Source organism: Dunckerocampus dactyliophorus, chromosome 4 (genome assembly GCF_027744805.1).
Source record: "Dunckerocampus dactyliophorus isolate RoL2022-P2 chromosome 4, RoL_Ddac_1.1, whole genome shotgun sequence".
Taxonomy (NCBI): Eukaryota; Metazoa; Chordata; class Actinopteri; order Syngnathiformes; family Syngnathidae; genus Dunckerocampus; species Dunckerocampus dactyliophorus.
Window position 1 is genome coordinate 29,552,039 of NC_072822.1, and position 16,535 is coordinate 29,568,573.

Here is a 16,535-nt window from a genome sequence, read left to right on the forward strand (position 1 = left end):
GTACGCAAAACACAGCATGAACAGTTTAACACTTCCTAGTTCTCTTTTTCTACAAGCTTATATCCTAAAATCCAGCTCTGACACGGCATGCGCAGCATCGCTGCCCTCTATAGCCTACACGCTAAACAGCAGCTCTGTCAGGTTCTGTTGTGTTGCATCTGTTTTGCTTGTTTGCCTCGGTGACCTTCCCTTTTTTGTTCCCTCTTACATGCTGTGACTCCCTGAGAGGGTGGTGCCACGAGCACACTTGTAGCCACTTTGCCATGAGGGGTATTAAGCTCCCTGGCTACAGGAGGAGGACGTGGGATCGTACTGCTTTGTCCGCATGCTGCCTTAACAACGCCTGAATCCTTTTCTGGTACATCTCGCCGACCTTGTTTGTTTTAATCTTTTTTTTTCTACACCAGCCTTTTCTTCTTTATGCCTGTTTCCCGTCCTAGGTCCTCGTGACATCGTCCTGCCCGCCTAAGAGTTTTTTCTTTGTTCTAATGTTATAGTTCATAGTTGTCCTAGTAGTTTTTCTTCCCATACTGGTTTTTCTACGGTGCCTTCCGTTTTGTTTGCACCGTCTACCTCAGTTTTTTGTCTGCACCCTTTTTTGCTTATTGGACTATTCTAGTCATTCTTTGTTCATTGAAAGACTGCATTTTTCTACTTGAACTGTGTGGAACTGTGTGGATTTGTATTTTACTTCGTTTAGCCATTTTTATGCTCTAAAATGCTTGTTTAGACAAACATACGGAACATTAGCTTAAACATGCATATTTTTTACTAATACTAGGCCATATTCAACCACAACAAAGCAATGATCTGAACAAGTGAAGCTGCAAAATTCGAACCGCAAAGTGGCAAGGGACGATAAAGTCTCCAGGTATGCCTCAAGTTCGAGACATCATTAAAAAAAATCCAAAAGTGATAGCATCTTTTATCACCTTTCCTCCTGCTGAATCTGCTTGAAACAATGAGAAGAAATGTCATCCTGATATGACAAAGATCTGACCAAAGCTGAACAGAACCAGGTTTGTGTCTCGGCATGTGAGTCCGCCCTTCATCGTCTGTCCCGCACAGGAGGAGGACATCACCCCTCCCCTTGCATACTCTATGTGGTTTAGCAAATTATTTTAGCATGAATAGTAGAAAACGGCACATAACTACCAGGTCGCTACAGTATCCTTTAGCATGTTAAAGCATCTGCTCCCATGAAAGCGACAGTAATAACTACGTAGTGGCGTTTTTTTGTTCTGTCTTTATTTTTTAATATCACAGTTTCATTGAATGTCCTTCATGTCGTAGAAGCAGCGCTCGTTTGTAACACGAGCACCACCTGTACACAAAAGACGTACACGAAAGTGGAAAGCGGAGTTGTTTCTGATTGATGTTGTCAGCTTGTCACTGAAGTCCGAATGCTATGTGCGTGTGCGTGTGCATGTGTCCGTGTGTGTGCGCGCGCGCAAAGTTTGGATCTGTCGTTACTCACGAGCTTTGACATTTTGTGCAAGAGCATCTCAGCTCTCTCACTCGCACGCACACACACACACACACGCACACACACACCAAAGTCTAATGCAGCAGCAGCAGTAGCAGCAGGGCAGCCGTCCTCCTCCCCGTGTCTCTCTCTCTCCACCTTCCTCTGTCTCCTTCGTCTTGCTTTCTCCCGGCTCTGTAAGCATCCCTTCCGTCCCTTTCCATCTCTGTTGAATCTGCACGTCCCTCCGGCGGTGTTTGCTCGTCTGTCATCATGCGTCTCGGCATCTCATCCTTCATTTCGGATATCCTGAGCACCTCCAGTAACATCTGTTTCTGCTGGACCGAGGGCAAGGTAGAGTGAACCGCCCCTGCTCATGCAGGACTCCGGTCCCCTTGCTGCTCCTGACACAAACTTGGATTTTATTACTTCATACGTTGTGTGTGCTGTTTGGGTGTGTGTTTGTTGCTTCAACTTTGGCTTGCTCAGCACTTTGCTGAAATTGGATGGAGGACTGGAAGAGGAAATGAGATGATTTCTTATACAGGCGTTTGTGATGAGGCACGTTCTCATAATGTCTATCTGTCTTATCTATCTTGCATTACTAGAGTGGAACCTTGGTTAGTGTCCAACTCTAACTGAAACATACTCTGACCAATTCTAATTCAATCTAGGAGTTATTTCTTGAATTCCATAGTGGTTTTCACTTCAAGTCTCTGCTGTTCTTTTGATCACGGCTGCAAAATAAGCCAAAATGGAACCAAAGAAAGTTGCCAGTGCCGGCGTTTTCATGAGGAAGGTGAGATTAATGAATTATGAGATGTAATTCATCTCTTATAAAAATCCACCTAAAAACTGCTGAGAAAAGCCCTCACCTTGAGGTATTTTCATTTAAATTCATTACATTACATATAAAACAAAAAAGTGGCTTTATAAAGCCATTTAATGTTTTTAACCGACTTGAGCCATTTCAATTCTGCTGTGTTTGAGGCTCGTCCCAAGTGGGGGTATTGCTGAAATAAAATAAAAATAAAGCATCAGTTCCGTATAAAGCACTGAAGTTAACACGTCAAACATCAGTAAGAAGACTTTTCTGAGTAATACAAGTGATCTGCGGTGATCGCAACACAGTTGGACGAATCCTCCATCAAAATCCAAAAAGTTTGTTTTTCTTCTCTCTGTCGTACGTGTTGCTGATATTGGTGGTCGCTGAAGTCCTGCACGGTGACTTTTATGATGGCTGATGGGATGCAGTTTGCAACACCTCTGCTAGCCCCCCATCTTCCACTATGTGTACGGGCCTGCAGTTCATCGCTATCCACCTGGCAAGAACATTCGTCAGCCTGTCAATCGCAGCTGTTCTCTTCGAGTTTTGCTATGGCTTGCTAAATTGCTAACAGCACTCGCGACTGGCTGTTTGCGTTGACATGCCGAGCTGCTTCGTTGGTAAAAGCAAACTCCTTCTTACAAAGACGACATACCACTCTACTGTTATCAGTGGTGCCGTCAGGGCATTTTCAAACTCAAATTCCCCTTTCATCGGACCGACAACTTTCACATGGTCCTTCATTCTCACGTATCCTCTCCGCTATTCCCGCTCCTCACCTTGCCCTCCCAACTACAACAGGAGCCTATCAGCTGTTGTTAACAAGCCCAAACACAATGACAGCCAATCAATGTCCACTTCAGGGTGTGACCCTTGTTTTCCACCCCAACAACTCAAGCACCGTATAAAAAGGTAACCTGCATACAGAAACTGTAAAGTTCAAGATTCAAAAGTTAGATTAACATAAAAAAATAATAACAATAAATATGACTGTAATCTCGATTCGTGCTTTAATTTGACACCCCTAAAAATCGATTTAAAACACAATTGGACTCATGCAAGACGTGCGCCATGTTGTACACTAACTGGAAAATGTACACAAACCAAGGCAAAAGGCGGAAATTTTGGGCCCTAACCGGAAGGCACGCTAATCGGGGTGTACACTAACCAAGGTTTCACTGTAATTTGGTCCAAACTGTGCAGTAGTGTCTTGCGTGAGATTAATGTTCTGTTTCAACCCCATTTATGTCAACAACCCTTCTAAATGGACCAATTCATCAAGTCAGTCTTCTTCTTACTAAAAAGTGCCTGCTTAAGCAGAAAATTTAGCATAAAATTGGATATCCAAAGGGGTCATTTGTATGACAAAACAATAAAAACAAAGGAAAAAGGGTGGGAGGGGCAACTGCCACTTGCTTCAAAGCTTCAAAGCGTCGCAATAGGACCAAAGGTCCTTTCTTCTTTGTCGTTAGACTTCAGTCGTTCTTTCATCCTCCTTTCCGCAACTAACGAAATGCACACATTTACATTTTGCACAAATGCAGGAGAACCAAGTCAACAAACTGGTGTTGGCTGAGAAATGATTTATTATGGCCCATTCTCCTCATGTCTCTGATGAAGCAAAGCAAGCAATTCTATTTTGGGTTATGTCAACAACCGCTTATGCCAAAATGGACTTAAAACGAGTTCCGCCGCATATAAGATGTCATAGGCGTGCCCACCGTAGTGGCCAGACATTGTAAGGTAGCTTTGCTTTGGTAATGCATGTGGTATGTGGCTTTGCTATGAGGCGTGTGTGTCGTCTAATAATAATAACCACAACTCAGCAGTTGGTCATTTGGTGCTGTACTTGAGGGCTGGAGGGGGGCTGGTTGCTGGAGAGGTGCCAGTGACTTGGCACTGACATGGTGCCCTTGAGCAAATGCTGAAGGCGGTCACTCGGACATCTCCACATGATTGCACATCTGGGATAGTGGGATTTGTGGATGGGTTATACATGTCATACATCTTATACATGTAGCTTTATTGCACTAAAAGAATGTTTAGTGTCTTCCTATAACCTATGTAGGGACAATATAATCATTTCCACTTGATTTATTAATATTAGTGATAGCTTTACGTGTATGTACTTCTTCTAATATCCACACTATTGCATTGACACACTACAGCAACGCACTTTCTCCTTACAAACGTCCATTGTGATTATTAAAACTAGTCAATTCAAGACACAAACAAGTTGTACTGTATTTTCATCATCAATCAATTGTTTTGGGGGTTTAAGGAACCCCAAAAAGGGGGATTACATAGCAGAGTCACTCAGTATTGATTAATAGTGGCTTACTAACTAGGCCACAAAACTTTAAGGGATGAAACATGAAATGATTGGCCAACATTGCCAAGCCTGTTATGATGAATGAAAACAAAAAGGGAAAGTAACATATAAAAGCGGTAACGTATTGGAATTTGTGCAGCGATCGTGTAATTGACTCATACCTGCATCCGCCGGGGGCTCTGCGCACTATGGTGACTCAATGGCGGACCATGGTATCACTGGTCCCATTGTACCATGGTTCTTATGAAGTCCAGAGCGATTACTCCAGCAGGCTGGAAATAGTGTGTAAAATCCATCAATTCCCCAAGTGACCTTTTGTAAAACTTACGCAATGTACGTAGCGCTCACGTAAACTATGCGTCAATAAATAGAAATACAGATATAACCAACCATATAAAACAAAGAATAAAATGCCGTGTTGGAGCTGAATAAAGTATCTACCTATCCATCAACACTGACTGCCGAAAATAGGTCACCGAAATGTAGACGAGTTCTTCTTCTTTTTGTTATGGCGTGGCATGGTATCTTACGGTGTTTTAGATGGTAAAATGAAGCCTCGAAGCATGTGTCAGACTTCCTGAATCACACTGCTTTGAAAAACTGCTTCAGAACTTGTATTGGTCTGCAAATATCACGTGACCAATTACGCTAAAGCGACCACCAAGCTATTGAACAATGTTGGCTTGTACTGAGAGCATTGGCGAGTTTGTTTGTGTGTTTGTAATGGCGACCTGTGTTCCACTCCGTTTAGTAATGGGTTGCTTTGACACCAAAGCTCCGAATCAGTTCGGGCACAATTTGAAGGAAAGCCTCAAAGCTTCATGAGGCTTCACTCGCCCATCTCGAAACCAGATAAAACAAACCATAAATTGCTGTGTTACTTGAATCAAAACAACCGGTGTCATAGTAGTACAAATCGTTTAAATAACCGTGTCCTGTTTTGCAGTGTTTAAAAAGCATTTATTTTATTCAAAGTTTAAAAAATCTTTCTGCGTAACGTCTTTCTCTGCACTAAATATCCCATTTTATGACATTTTATGACCTGCGGCTTATAGCCCGGTGTGGCTTATATATGAACAAATCTTTATTTTCCTCTCAATTTTGTGGTCGCGGCGTACACCCCAGAAATTCCGGTATTTGTTTCGACACGTTGCACACATATTCATGCTGGTTTGCGTTAAGTGCATGCAGACTCATTTCTTACACAAAAACAAAATCAGCCTAAAACAAACCTAGTGACATGGATGGTATCCATCATAAGGGCTTCATTATTGCTATGCTACATATTATCCAATACTGGAATATTCCTTCATTTAAAAAAGAAGGGTGGGGATACATGTGTAACACCTTTTTTGGCAAAGCTGCTTAACAAGGTCGATATGTATTTGATGTTTTATCAGCAGTTTGGATGCAATAAAAACAGATGGAGATTGTCAAGCTGGCATCTTTAGTAACAAATGTTGTGTAATTGCTGCTGTATGTATATTATAGTGTGGCCACTTACAGTCAGTCTTGCAGCGCTATAGGAATAGTTGAAACTGAAAGAGTTACTTCATTGTGCAGATAGCACATTGTTTGTCAAGGTCCCCCCCCCCCCCCCCGCAAAAAAATAATTTAGTACATCGGGGCAGGGATGTCAGAGGTTGCCTGTGGAAATTTTTATGGAAGATCAGAATTCCCTGTATTTTCCCAAATGTTTCTGGAACATTTATTTTACAGTGCAACTGTTGCCAGGTATGGTTCTACCACACAACCAAGTCAGCTGTGGTTGATTTTTCAGGCTTCTGATTTGCCAAAATGCGCATGATTGCCAGTGAATGTGTTTTTATGTGGACAGAGAGCCACTGCTGTGGATGGGGATGTATTTTTTAACAGCGGAGTGGGGGAAATAGACGGTTGTGATGAGCTCCGTGTTGGTGTGGACATGGTCTCAGTGTGTAACCTAATTGATGCCATCACGTCATTGATTTTGAGCATTGGCACTTAGATGTGAAAGAGACGAGGAACAACAAATGAGAGGGATTTGGGTTCCAACGCTGGGTACGAGCAGGGGAGAGAAAAGGCAGGAGTGTATCCATTTCTCACAAACCAGTCTCATGTTGTCTTCTCTGCACTATTTATCTGCTGTAGTCATTACCATAGCACAGCCCAGAGGCATCGATTCAGCTCAAGTCAAGGTGTGGCAAGGTCACCAGACTGCGAACATTCGCAACATCCAGATTAGAAAAGGTAGAGTGGATGCTGAAGTAGCTCCAGCATTGTTTCCCATCATAACTCAACTCTCATTTTGACATGTGAGAGTGTCCAGTACAGTAATCCCTCGTTTTAAATTCATTGGTTCCAGACCCCACTGTGATGAGTGAATTTTAGCAAAGTATGATTCCTTATTTAGAAATGGAATATTTTCATAGTTAGGGCACAGAAAACCTGTCTATGACCTTCAAAATACAGATGTTGACATTATTAGAGCCCTCTAGACATGAAACAACACACCTATAGTCACCATTAATGCCCCCGTTACCCAAAATAGTAGATATAATAAAAGAAAAGACATTTAAGACATAAATAAGACTCAGTCTACAGACTGCAGTCATGCTTGTGGATGTGTTCCGCTGCGAGGGGAGCTGAGTGGCAACGGACATGAAGTGATGTCGGGAGTTCAGAGTTTTTCAGGCCACAACAGCACAATTGTGGCCTGTTGTGGGATCAATCAAACCTGCAAAAAAAAGCCTGTTGTTCACTACAGTAACATTACTGACACCTAGTGACCAGTGTAGAATACTACATGCTGTGTATAACATCGTTGAATGTGTCTTTGAATGCCTTGTACAGGTATTTGTATTTGACTTAATTGAGCCATTTTTGTATTTGAAAAATACATACAATTTGCCCAATAGGCTAATAGGCCGTATTCAGCGATGAAAGTTTATTTCTTACAATATTTTTGGAAAAAACGTGACAGAGTGAAGCCGCGAAGCTAGAAGCGGCAAGGGATTACGGTAGTCACTTCTAAAGACACACAGAAAGAATATTCAGAAAATATAACAGCACAATTGTTAAAGCATATTCAAATATTTGTAATGATTGATGTGATTTTGGACAGAGTGGTCTATTCCCTGTTTTTTTCTTGAACCTCATTCACTCCATCCAGGATCCATTCATTCATCTCTTTAGATTTTCTCAAATTCCTGTTTGCTTTTGCCTCTGCAACAAACACATCATTCATTGCTGAACATTGCCAAGTCCATAAAACGTAATGACAAAGAATACAGCTGACATGCACTGATGTCTCAGCTGGTACATCCCGAGCATGTTTACATCAAGCAGTACAGTTTAAGAAGACCCAGTCAAATTCACTGTATTGCCCAAAGACTAAAATGGGAAAAAATGGGAGCAGTACAGGAGCAGGAGTCATTTGGAATGGGAGTGGGAGTCATTTCACTGTGATTGGGATGGGACAAGATTTTTTCTGTGGGAGTGGGACAGGACACGAGTGAAAATGCACTCTTGTGTTACCCTCTACTGACCATGCATCACTGGAAAACACAGAACCCCGCCTTTTACAAACCACTGGAATGATTTTGATAGCGCAAATGGTTGAAGATTTATGGTATTTTAAAAAGAGCATTGGCAATCCTGCCATAGACTACAGCTTCAGTCATCAAGTTTGAATCCAATTATTTGGGAAAAGTTGGCAAAATATACAGTTGTCCCTCGCCTCACTCTTATCGCAGTTTTTCAAATTCATGAATAAATGATTGCTGATGATTTTGTGGTTGACTATGTCCTGTGATTAGTCAAAACATACAGAAAGACAGGTCATATGTGGTATACCACACTGGTCAGTAGGCGTCAGCAATGTTACATTGAACAGACGTTTCCTTATAGTACATTACCTTAACTTGCACTGCATGGAGTCAGCCATGGAGGCGGAATGAAAAAAAGTTATCCTCCCATTCCGTGTGGAAGTGGTACATTTTTTTGCTTCATACTGGCCTTCACCGCTCACTTTGAAACCATTTCTTGAGGTTAGAATAAACAAATTGGAGGCTAACTAGTTAGCTCGGTAGCTTTCTCTTTTAAAGCAGCAGCCGTCTCTTGTGTCCCTGCAGAGATTCCGCGTCAGAGTTGCACAGTGCATTGCAAACAAAGACAACAGCACTGAAGCAGTGTACTGTATGCCAGATGCATGTCAGACTGGCTGCTCTGTATATCAATCAAGTGACAAACGCCATAGTGAGGATGGATGATAAACTGACATTGATTTTTTTTTAATGCCATGTGATGGACCCGCATTATGTTTGAGATACTACAACAACAAGGAACTTTCCCAGAGCTAACATGTGAGTTATTATGTCTAATTATCGCCTATCATGTCCACTACATAAAGTAATACGAGTGTAACAATGACTATAGGGGTGTTATTTCATGCCCCGAGGGCTCCATTAATGTTAAAACCCATATTTAGAAGGCCATAAACAGGTTTTCTATGCTATAACGACAAAAATATTCAATTTAATGATATTGAATCCTACTTTGTGGAAATTCACTTATCGCGGTTGGGTCTGGGACCCGACTGTATTCCCTGCGGGCTGTAGTTCGTCCATGCCTGGTGTGTTGTCAAGTCAAGTCATGTCACTTTTTTATAAATAGCAAGTAGAGGGACAGCACATGTTAGAGGTTTTGGAGATAAAGTCAGAGAGGCCAGACTGAGATGGTTTGGACATGCCCAGAGGAGAGATAGGGAATATATCGGTAGAAGGATGCTGAGTTTGGAACTGCCAGGCAGGAGGCCGAGAGGAAGACCAAAGAGGAGGTTTATGGATGTAGTGAAAGAGGACATGAAGGTAGTTGGTGTGAGAGAAGAGGATGCAGAAGACAGGGTTAGATGGAGGCAATTGATTGGCTGTGGCGACCCCTGAAGGTAAAAGCTGAAAGGAAAAGAAGAAGAATAGCAAGTAGCACACTTATACTCAGAAAGCATACAGTACTAAAGAAACTGCACCCCACATGAGCAAGCGTTTGGTGACGAGTAAAGGAAAAACTCCCTTTATCCCTTTATGGGAGAATCCTTGAACAGAACCCAGACTGTGTGGGGCCGTTGGGTTTTGGGTGGTGTTGGGTATTGTTTTGTCAGTTATTTGCTTGATTTTAGACGGCGATTGCCATTCTGGCCAGTGAAAGCTATTTGTGTCAGCAGTGACACCCAAGACAGGAGATGGGAGGAGGAGTCTGTCATTTTCATATCACATGTTTGTGGTCGTGTGGGAGCGAGGGGCAGCTGGGTCCATATTTCTTCTTCTAATCAGCGCTGCTGTGTCAGGGTTACAGGCATGTCCCTCTACAGATCAACGTTCTTCCATCGATCGGCCTGTTTGGATAAATTGTATCCCGCCGTGACCCTCATGACTTCTGTGTCCACTATCTCTTACTACGCGCCTCCACAGCGGTGCACACTGCATGCAATAATAGCATGTCACACACAGACATAAATAGCTCATCATAGCTGGCAATGTGTTGTCAGTAAGAGATCGTCAAACGCGACCATGAAGCGTCCCTTTAGGCATGAATTACAAGCTGTTTGACAGATCGTCCAGATACATCAACGCTCAAGAAAGGCGTTTGCACTTTGCAAGACAAAATTATTTTGGGCCAGTTTGGAGTGTGGGTGTGTCTTTTAGTTATCGTCAAAAATTATGCCAAAATGTTGCCTCGGTTTGCATTATCCGGTTAGCGTACAATTACAGTTTTACATGCAGGAAACAATTACAAATGCATAGAAATGATGAATGAAAGGGATAAATGAACATTTTAGGTTACTTTTACCTTCATTGCAGACGCGTTAAAGACACAATGAGGCGGCGAGATCAACACGGACACCACTTTGATGTTTTGCTTTTGGGTATTTTTGGCAAATTAATAAATTTTTTTAGCAAATTAACTATGGCGTACTTTCATAGTATCAGAAGGTATTATACAAATAGTAAAAATGGTAACGTGTAAAATGGGTTGCACTGTATATCACAATCCAGATTTAGAATGGTCCCTGTTTGAGATCCACTCAGCCTATATAGTCAGCGTTTTATGATTAGTTTTATACAAAACAAGCAGTTTTGTACAAAACAAGCACCAAGTGACGATGGTGAGCCTTGTGATAACTGGTATCCTTTCCTGCAAATGACTGACGTCAACTGAGGTGAAGAGGAGGTCAAGGAGAGAGCACGTGTTATGGGGTGTTTATACAGACAAGTGGATGGACAATTCCTCAATGGAAGGAGGGCGATAAAGATTTACTTCTGAGGTAGGTCAGCTATTGGGGTCAGCAGCAGCAGCAGCAGCGCTGCAAGTAGTGGAGAGTTTTAAATGAAGGACAATGCTTGTTGGTGCTGGCCCACGTGATCTCAGGTGAAGGATGATTTCTTCAAGCTGTCAAGCAGTTTGTAATATGTCCAACTTCAAGCAAAGCGCTGGCATTCGCATCAAATTGAACCTCATTAAAGTTATATCAGATATCGGGAATTTGTTTGAGTTGGGGATTACGGCTGGACCAGGGATGGGCAAACTACAACGATAATAAGTCTTGATTCATTTCCACAATGAAAATAATGCCGACAGCTTGTGAAAGCAGAGACTTTGTGCTTTCCAGCGATATACGTGTCATGTGATGTCAGGTAATCCAAGGGACTGCAACTCCAAGAAGACAAAGCTTTTGATACAAAGGAGAGTGGGGGTTTGTTTCACAGTCCAGAGATTCAGGGTTTGTGTCTGCAAAAATGAAAACAGAGATAATAATAAGAAGCAAATTTGTGTGTCTGTGCTGACCCTAGCTAAAAATAACTTTGCTTTGTAGGGGTGTCTCAAGACGAGACGATACACGAGGTTAGGTCCACGACAGGGTCTCAGCAACCCACGGTTCTGGATCCGCATGTGTCTCTTTAGCCTCTTTGTTGTGACTCCTTTTACGGTCCATCGCCTTTCTCTTTCGTGCGATCAGTGTGTTTGTTACGTCGTTACCGTGCCCGCGGCACAATCATGTGTAAGGCGGCATAAACAAACCAGACGGTATTTTGGATGTTAATCAAGCGGGCGAACACCAGTCAAGTCCAAAATTTAGCAAAAGTTTTGGATGTTAACCGAAAAAAGCTAACCGGGGTGGATGTTAACCGAGGTACCAGTGTGTAGAGATACATTAATTATTACTACTACTAATTACTACTGTGTTGGATCAATAAAGTTCTTATCTTAGCCATCTGAGAAGATCAAATACATTGTTTTTGGTGCCTAACTGTTTCCCAAGTATATTAGTGCGTGTGTGAATGTATAAACGAGAAACATTAACTTAAATTTCTTTGTAGAAAGGCGTTTTATGAAGTACATTTCCTTGTACTCACTTACAGCGCAGCCTTGCCACATCCAATATGGTGGCGACGCTGACGTACAGCTCAGCGAAGCGACGTCTACGTATGTGGTTTTGACAGCAGAGCTTCCTGTTTCCTAGCGTGCTTTGCTGTGCTGTTGTTGTAAATAGCCGCTAAGTTACATGTTTAGAGCTCACATAGTTGTCGGTTCTTCAGCATTATTCGTTGGTAGTGTCTTGTCTGTTGTTATCTACAGTGTGTCTCCACCCCCCCGTATCGATGGACATTTTAATGTTCACATGGCCAGGATGAACACCACAGTTTGTTCACATATGGTGCAAGCCCACCTTTGTGCTTTCCACAGGCTCTTGTGTTCCTGGCCGCTCTGACTCTATTGAAGTCGGCTAGCTCCTCACGATAGCCTCTGGGATGCTAGCTCTTAGCCAACGAAACACAAACTTGAAAGTCTTAACGTTCTTGCCAGCTTGTCGATCTTGCTCGGTAGTAAATTCACATTGTCCATGATAAAAGAAGGTACCGATGGCTTGAATCTCCACTTCCTTGCTGGCCGCTTAACTTTAATGTTAGCTTCGCCGTGGCCGCCTCGGGCTCATGGATCGGAGCTTCGGGACAAGATAAAAGGTATGTAGGATATAAATTCACTTTAATATCTATCTGCAGATGAAATTTCATTAATATCTGCGAAATATGTTAATTTTGGCCCGGAATTACTGTGTACATGCAATTTGTAGTGTGACGTAGAAACCAATACGCTGTGCTGCTGCACAGCTGGCGGAGCTACGTGGTGGCCACTGGCCATCTGGACATTTCAGGTATCAACATGCTCCAGATGATGCTGTAGTGTAGAGGTATTGGAAGAGAAAGGGTTAACTGGGTTTGTTGGTTTTGTAATAATGGTTATTCATCCCCAGTTATGTCATGCCAGACATTGTTTTATTGTGGTTTTGTATATTATCGAAGGTTTGTATGATTGTGATGTGATAGAGGTGCTATCGAGAGGTGGATTGAGTCGCTTAAGTCGCCACTGAAGGCCCAGGTACCAAATGCACGGCTCGCCACTGATGTACGTTATAGAACAAGTGCCATATTCATTTTTACATTTTGTCTCAACAAAACTAATTCAAAAACCATGAGCCATGGTCAAGTAAAATAACATGTTATCCTACCATCAACACGTAGGACAGGTTAGTCTTAACACTGTACATTCACAAATAAGAATCCAATGAAATAAAAGTATGAAACGTTCAATCGGTGAAATTATAAACTTGACTCCGGGTGATTCTTCCTGATATCAAATTGTAAGTATTGAAGTCAGATGCCTTCCTCCCCTCCACAGTCGTTGCAAGTGACATATATTCACAGTCAGAAATCATTCCAGAGCGCGGGTATACTGAGCTAGCAAGGTTGCTGCTGTGTTGAGCGTGCATAAACCAGTAGCGATATGGCAACAGCTCTTCCCAAACTACAAACTACTGTGTGTCCTCCTGAGAACCCAGGCGACCAAGCAAAGCATCCCACGCATTGGTGACTCAGTCTCCACGCTTTTGTTATTGAGGATGTAAGTCAATTCATCGTAACGTTCTGCTCAGTGTACTCGCTGTCTCACTTTCCCTGAACATACTGTATATCAGCAGACTGAGAGTGTGTGCGCAAGGAAATGTGCAGTCAGTCTGATCTGAGACATTTTTTTGGCAACTGCAAGTGTGCATGTGATGTCTCTGGCTGACACCAGGGACAAAAACACAAAACAGAATTTTATTTTTGCTTTAGGAAGTCAACTGTGATGTTGACCAAGTGATTCCAAGCCTAAATGTTCCAAAGCGTTGCATTTGTGCATGCGTGCAGATGTGTGTGTGCGCGTGTGTGTCAGAGGGCACGACAAAAGATGCAAATACACATGCAAAAGAGCAGGAAGGAGCATCCGCACAAGCTCAATTTTTGCCACCTCAGCTAATGTGCGGGTGCCACATGAAACATGCACACACGGCAAGGTGAATGGAAAGCCTCACTGAAACACCTGAACTGCATGCATTCACGATGCTCATGCTAAACTACACGCTTGCGACACGTCCACTCTCACTCCTCATTTGACAAACCACTTTCACTTTCAGGAAAATGAAAGTGGGAGGGGTCACTGTGGGCAGACTGGTGCAGTATTGATTGATCTCACTTGATATTGATCACGAGTTGTTGGCTTGTGCATACACTTACGTTTGCGGATACATACAGGGTACATACGGGTATATTACAGCTTGACACGACCTTTACGGCTGCATTGCAAGTGGAATAAGATCATACAATAACTGGACAGTAATCCCTCGAATTTCGTGACTTCACTTGAATGAAGCATATTCAAGCATAAAAATGGCTGAATGAAGTAAAATACAAATACAATACAATACAAATACAATACAAATACAAATATAAGGCATTCAGAAGATGCATTCAAAGACTTTGATGTAGCATTCTACACTGGTCACTAGGGGTCAGTAATGGTACTGTAATGTTGGGTGAGACACACAAGCACCAGACTTGATGGCACACCAATACTGCACCACAGATTACCCTTTACAGAAATCCCTCGTTTATCGTTAATTGGTTCCAGACCTGACTGTGATAACCTTCTAAATACGGTTTTTAACATTATTAGAGCCCTCTAGCCCTATAGTCAACTTTACACTCATATTACCCAATCTCGTTGACATATTATGAGAAAATAAGACATAATATAGACTCACGCATGTTAGCATTTGGGGAGTTGTTGTTCCTTTTTAAATTTTTTTCCCCAGTACTTCCCGTGGTGGCTATGTGACGTTACAGACATCTAGTGACCAGTGTAGAATACTACGTCTTTGAATGCGTCTTCTGAATGCCTTATATTTGTATTTTACTTCATTTAGCCATTTTTATGCTAGAAAACTCTTTATTTGAGCAAAAGAATGCCTAAAATGTCCTTAAATATGCATATTTTGTTGACTAATAATAGTCCGCATTCAACCACGAAACAGCATGATTTATTAAATGACATATTTTTGGTAAACTGTGATTGAGCGAAGCCTCAAAATTTGAAGCGCGAAGTGGCGAGGGATTACTGTGAAGTTATTATATGATGTCATTCCACGTGAAATGGAGCTGGAAAGGTAGTGTCAAACTGTAATAGAAATATATCCACAAATATACTGCAAATGTATTCACGAGGCAACAACCCATGTGATCAATATCAAATGAGATCAATCAATACTGCACCAGTCTGCCCACGAAACAGCGTGATTTCTTATTGACTATATTGTTGAAAAACCGTGATCAAGTGACGCCATGAAATTCCAAGTACGACGTGGCGAAGGACGACTGCGCTGGCAAACAATAACACTGTTGCTCGGGACGCTAGTTATGGCAGATTGATACACCGTGTGTGTCTTGTGTGTGTCTTTGTGGTTCTTTGCAATGAAGACTGGGTTAGTGGGGTACACAGGGTTAGGGACAGATGAACCACACATGAAACACCTTAACTAACATCCATTTGTCTTACTTGACTTTCTTCTTTCTTCTTTGTTGTCCGTTCAGCCTCTTGTCCTGCACGTGCTTTGTGTGTGTGTGTGTGTGTGTGTGTGTGTGTGAGGGTGTGTGTGTGTGTGAGGGTGCAGTGTAATTAGCGAAGGCCAGATGGATGAGGTGACGGTGTGCTACACTGTACCCTCTGCAATGCCACACCCACTGTTATCCTGCACGTGCACACACACACACACACACACACACACACTCACACAATCTTACATAACCCCCCCCCCCCCACATAACATAAGTGCAGATGTGCTCTTATATGCAACTATTTCAGGGTGGGAAAGAAATGTAAAGTGTTATGGGAATTTTTTTATTCACACTTGATCCTTCACTTCCTTCCTCTGGCTATTTTGAGTATCATAGTACTTTTTTTAGTGCTGTTATTTTTAGAAAAGGACATCAGGAAGACAATACAACGCAGTCATCTTCTTACACCATTCCAAAAATAAAGGAGCATCTGAGTGACATGCTTGACTCAACCTTTTTTTTTTCTCTGCATAGACGCACTGCAGTTTTCTCTTTCTTACACCTTCCCTCTTTTTTTTGCTCTTCTCAGCTTCCTCAGCAGGTTGTCGCTGTTAACATTTGCATATTCGCTCTGTAACGACACACACAATGACACAGTGACCTTGAAAGATGAACACGCGCCATAAATCAAAGTTATAACCCGTTATGCTGAAGTTGGACAGGTTTAGATGACTAAACGTGTGGGCGGCTACACATTCCTACACAATGGAATGGGAAATATGATGCATTCACTAAATAGGCTTGACAGGCATTTGTCTACAAACAGCATCAACAATCTACAGCTGGTGAAGATTGCTACGTTTATTGTTACAGTACAGCAGTCCCTCGCCTTTACGCTGTCACAAAAATATATTCATTAATAAATCATGCTGTTTTGTGGTTGAATATGGCCTATTATTAGTCCAAAAATATGCATATTTAAGCACATTTTACATATTTCATGCT

The 16,535-nt window shown here is 42.2% G+C and overlaps 1 protein-coding gene and 1 long non-coding RNA gene across 2 annotated transcripts in view; one reads left to right on the plus strand and one right to left on the minus strand.

Annotated features, from left to right (window-relative positions):
• The first annotated feature begins 1,637 nt into the window (after positions 1-1,637).
• The window catches only part of LOC129179501 (tight junction protein ZO-2-like), a 157,496-nt gene continuing 142,598 nt past the window's right edge, over positions 1,638-16,535 (plus strand). The window contains exon 1 of the mRNA XM_054772805.1: positions 1,638-1,819. Within this exon, the coding sequence (XP_054628780.1) occupies positions 1,739-1,819 (81 nt within the window). The 5' untranslated portion in view covers positions 1,638-1,738. The remainder of the gene's footprint in view (positions 1,820-16,535) is intronic.
• On the minus strand, positions 4,070-5,144 carry LOC129179506 (uncharacterized). Its single transcript, XR_008569983.1, has 3 exons — positions 5,065-5,144; positions 4,785-4,895; positions 4,070-4,255 (listed from the first exon to the last, which is right to left on the minus strand). It is a non-coding gene; the product is annotated as an uncharacterized LOC129179506 (long non-coding RNA).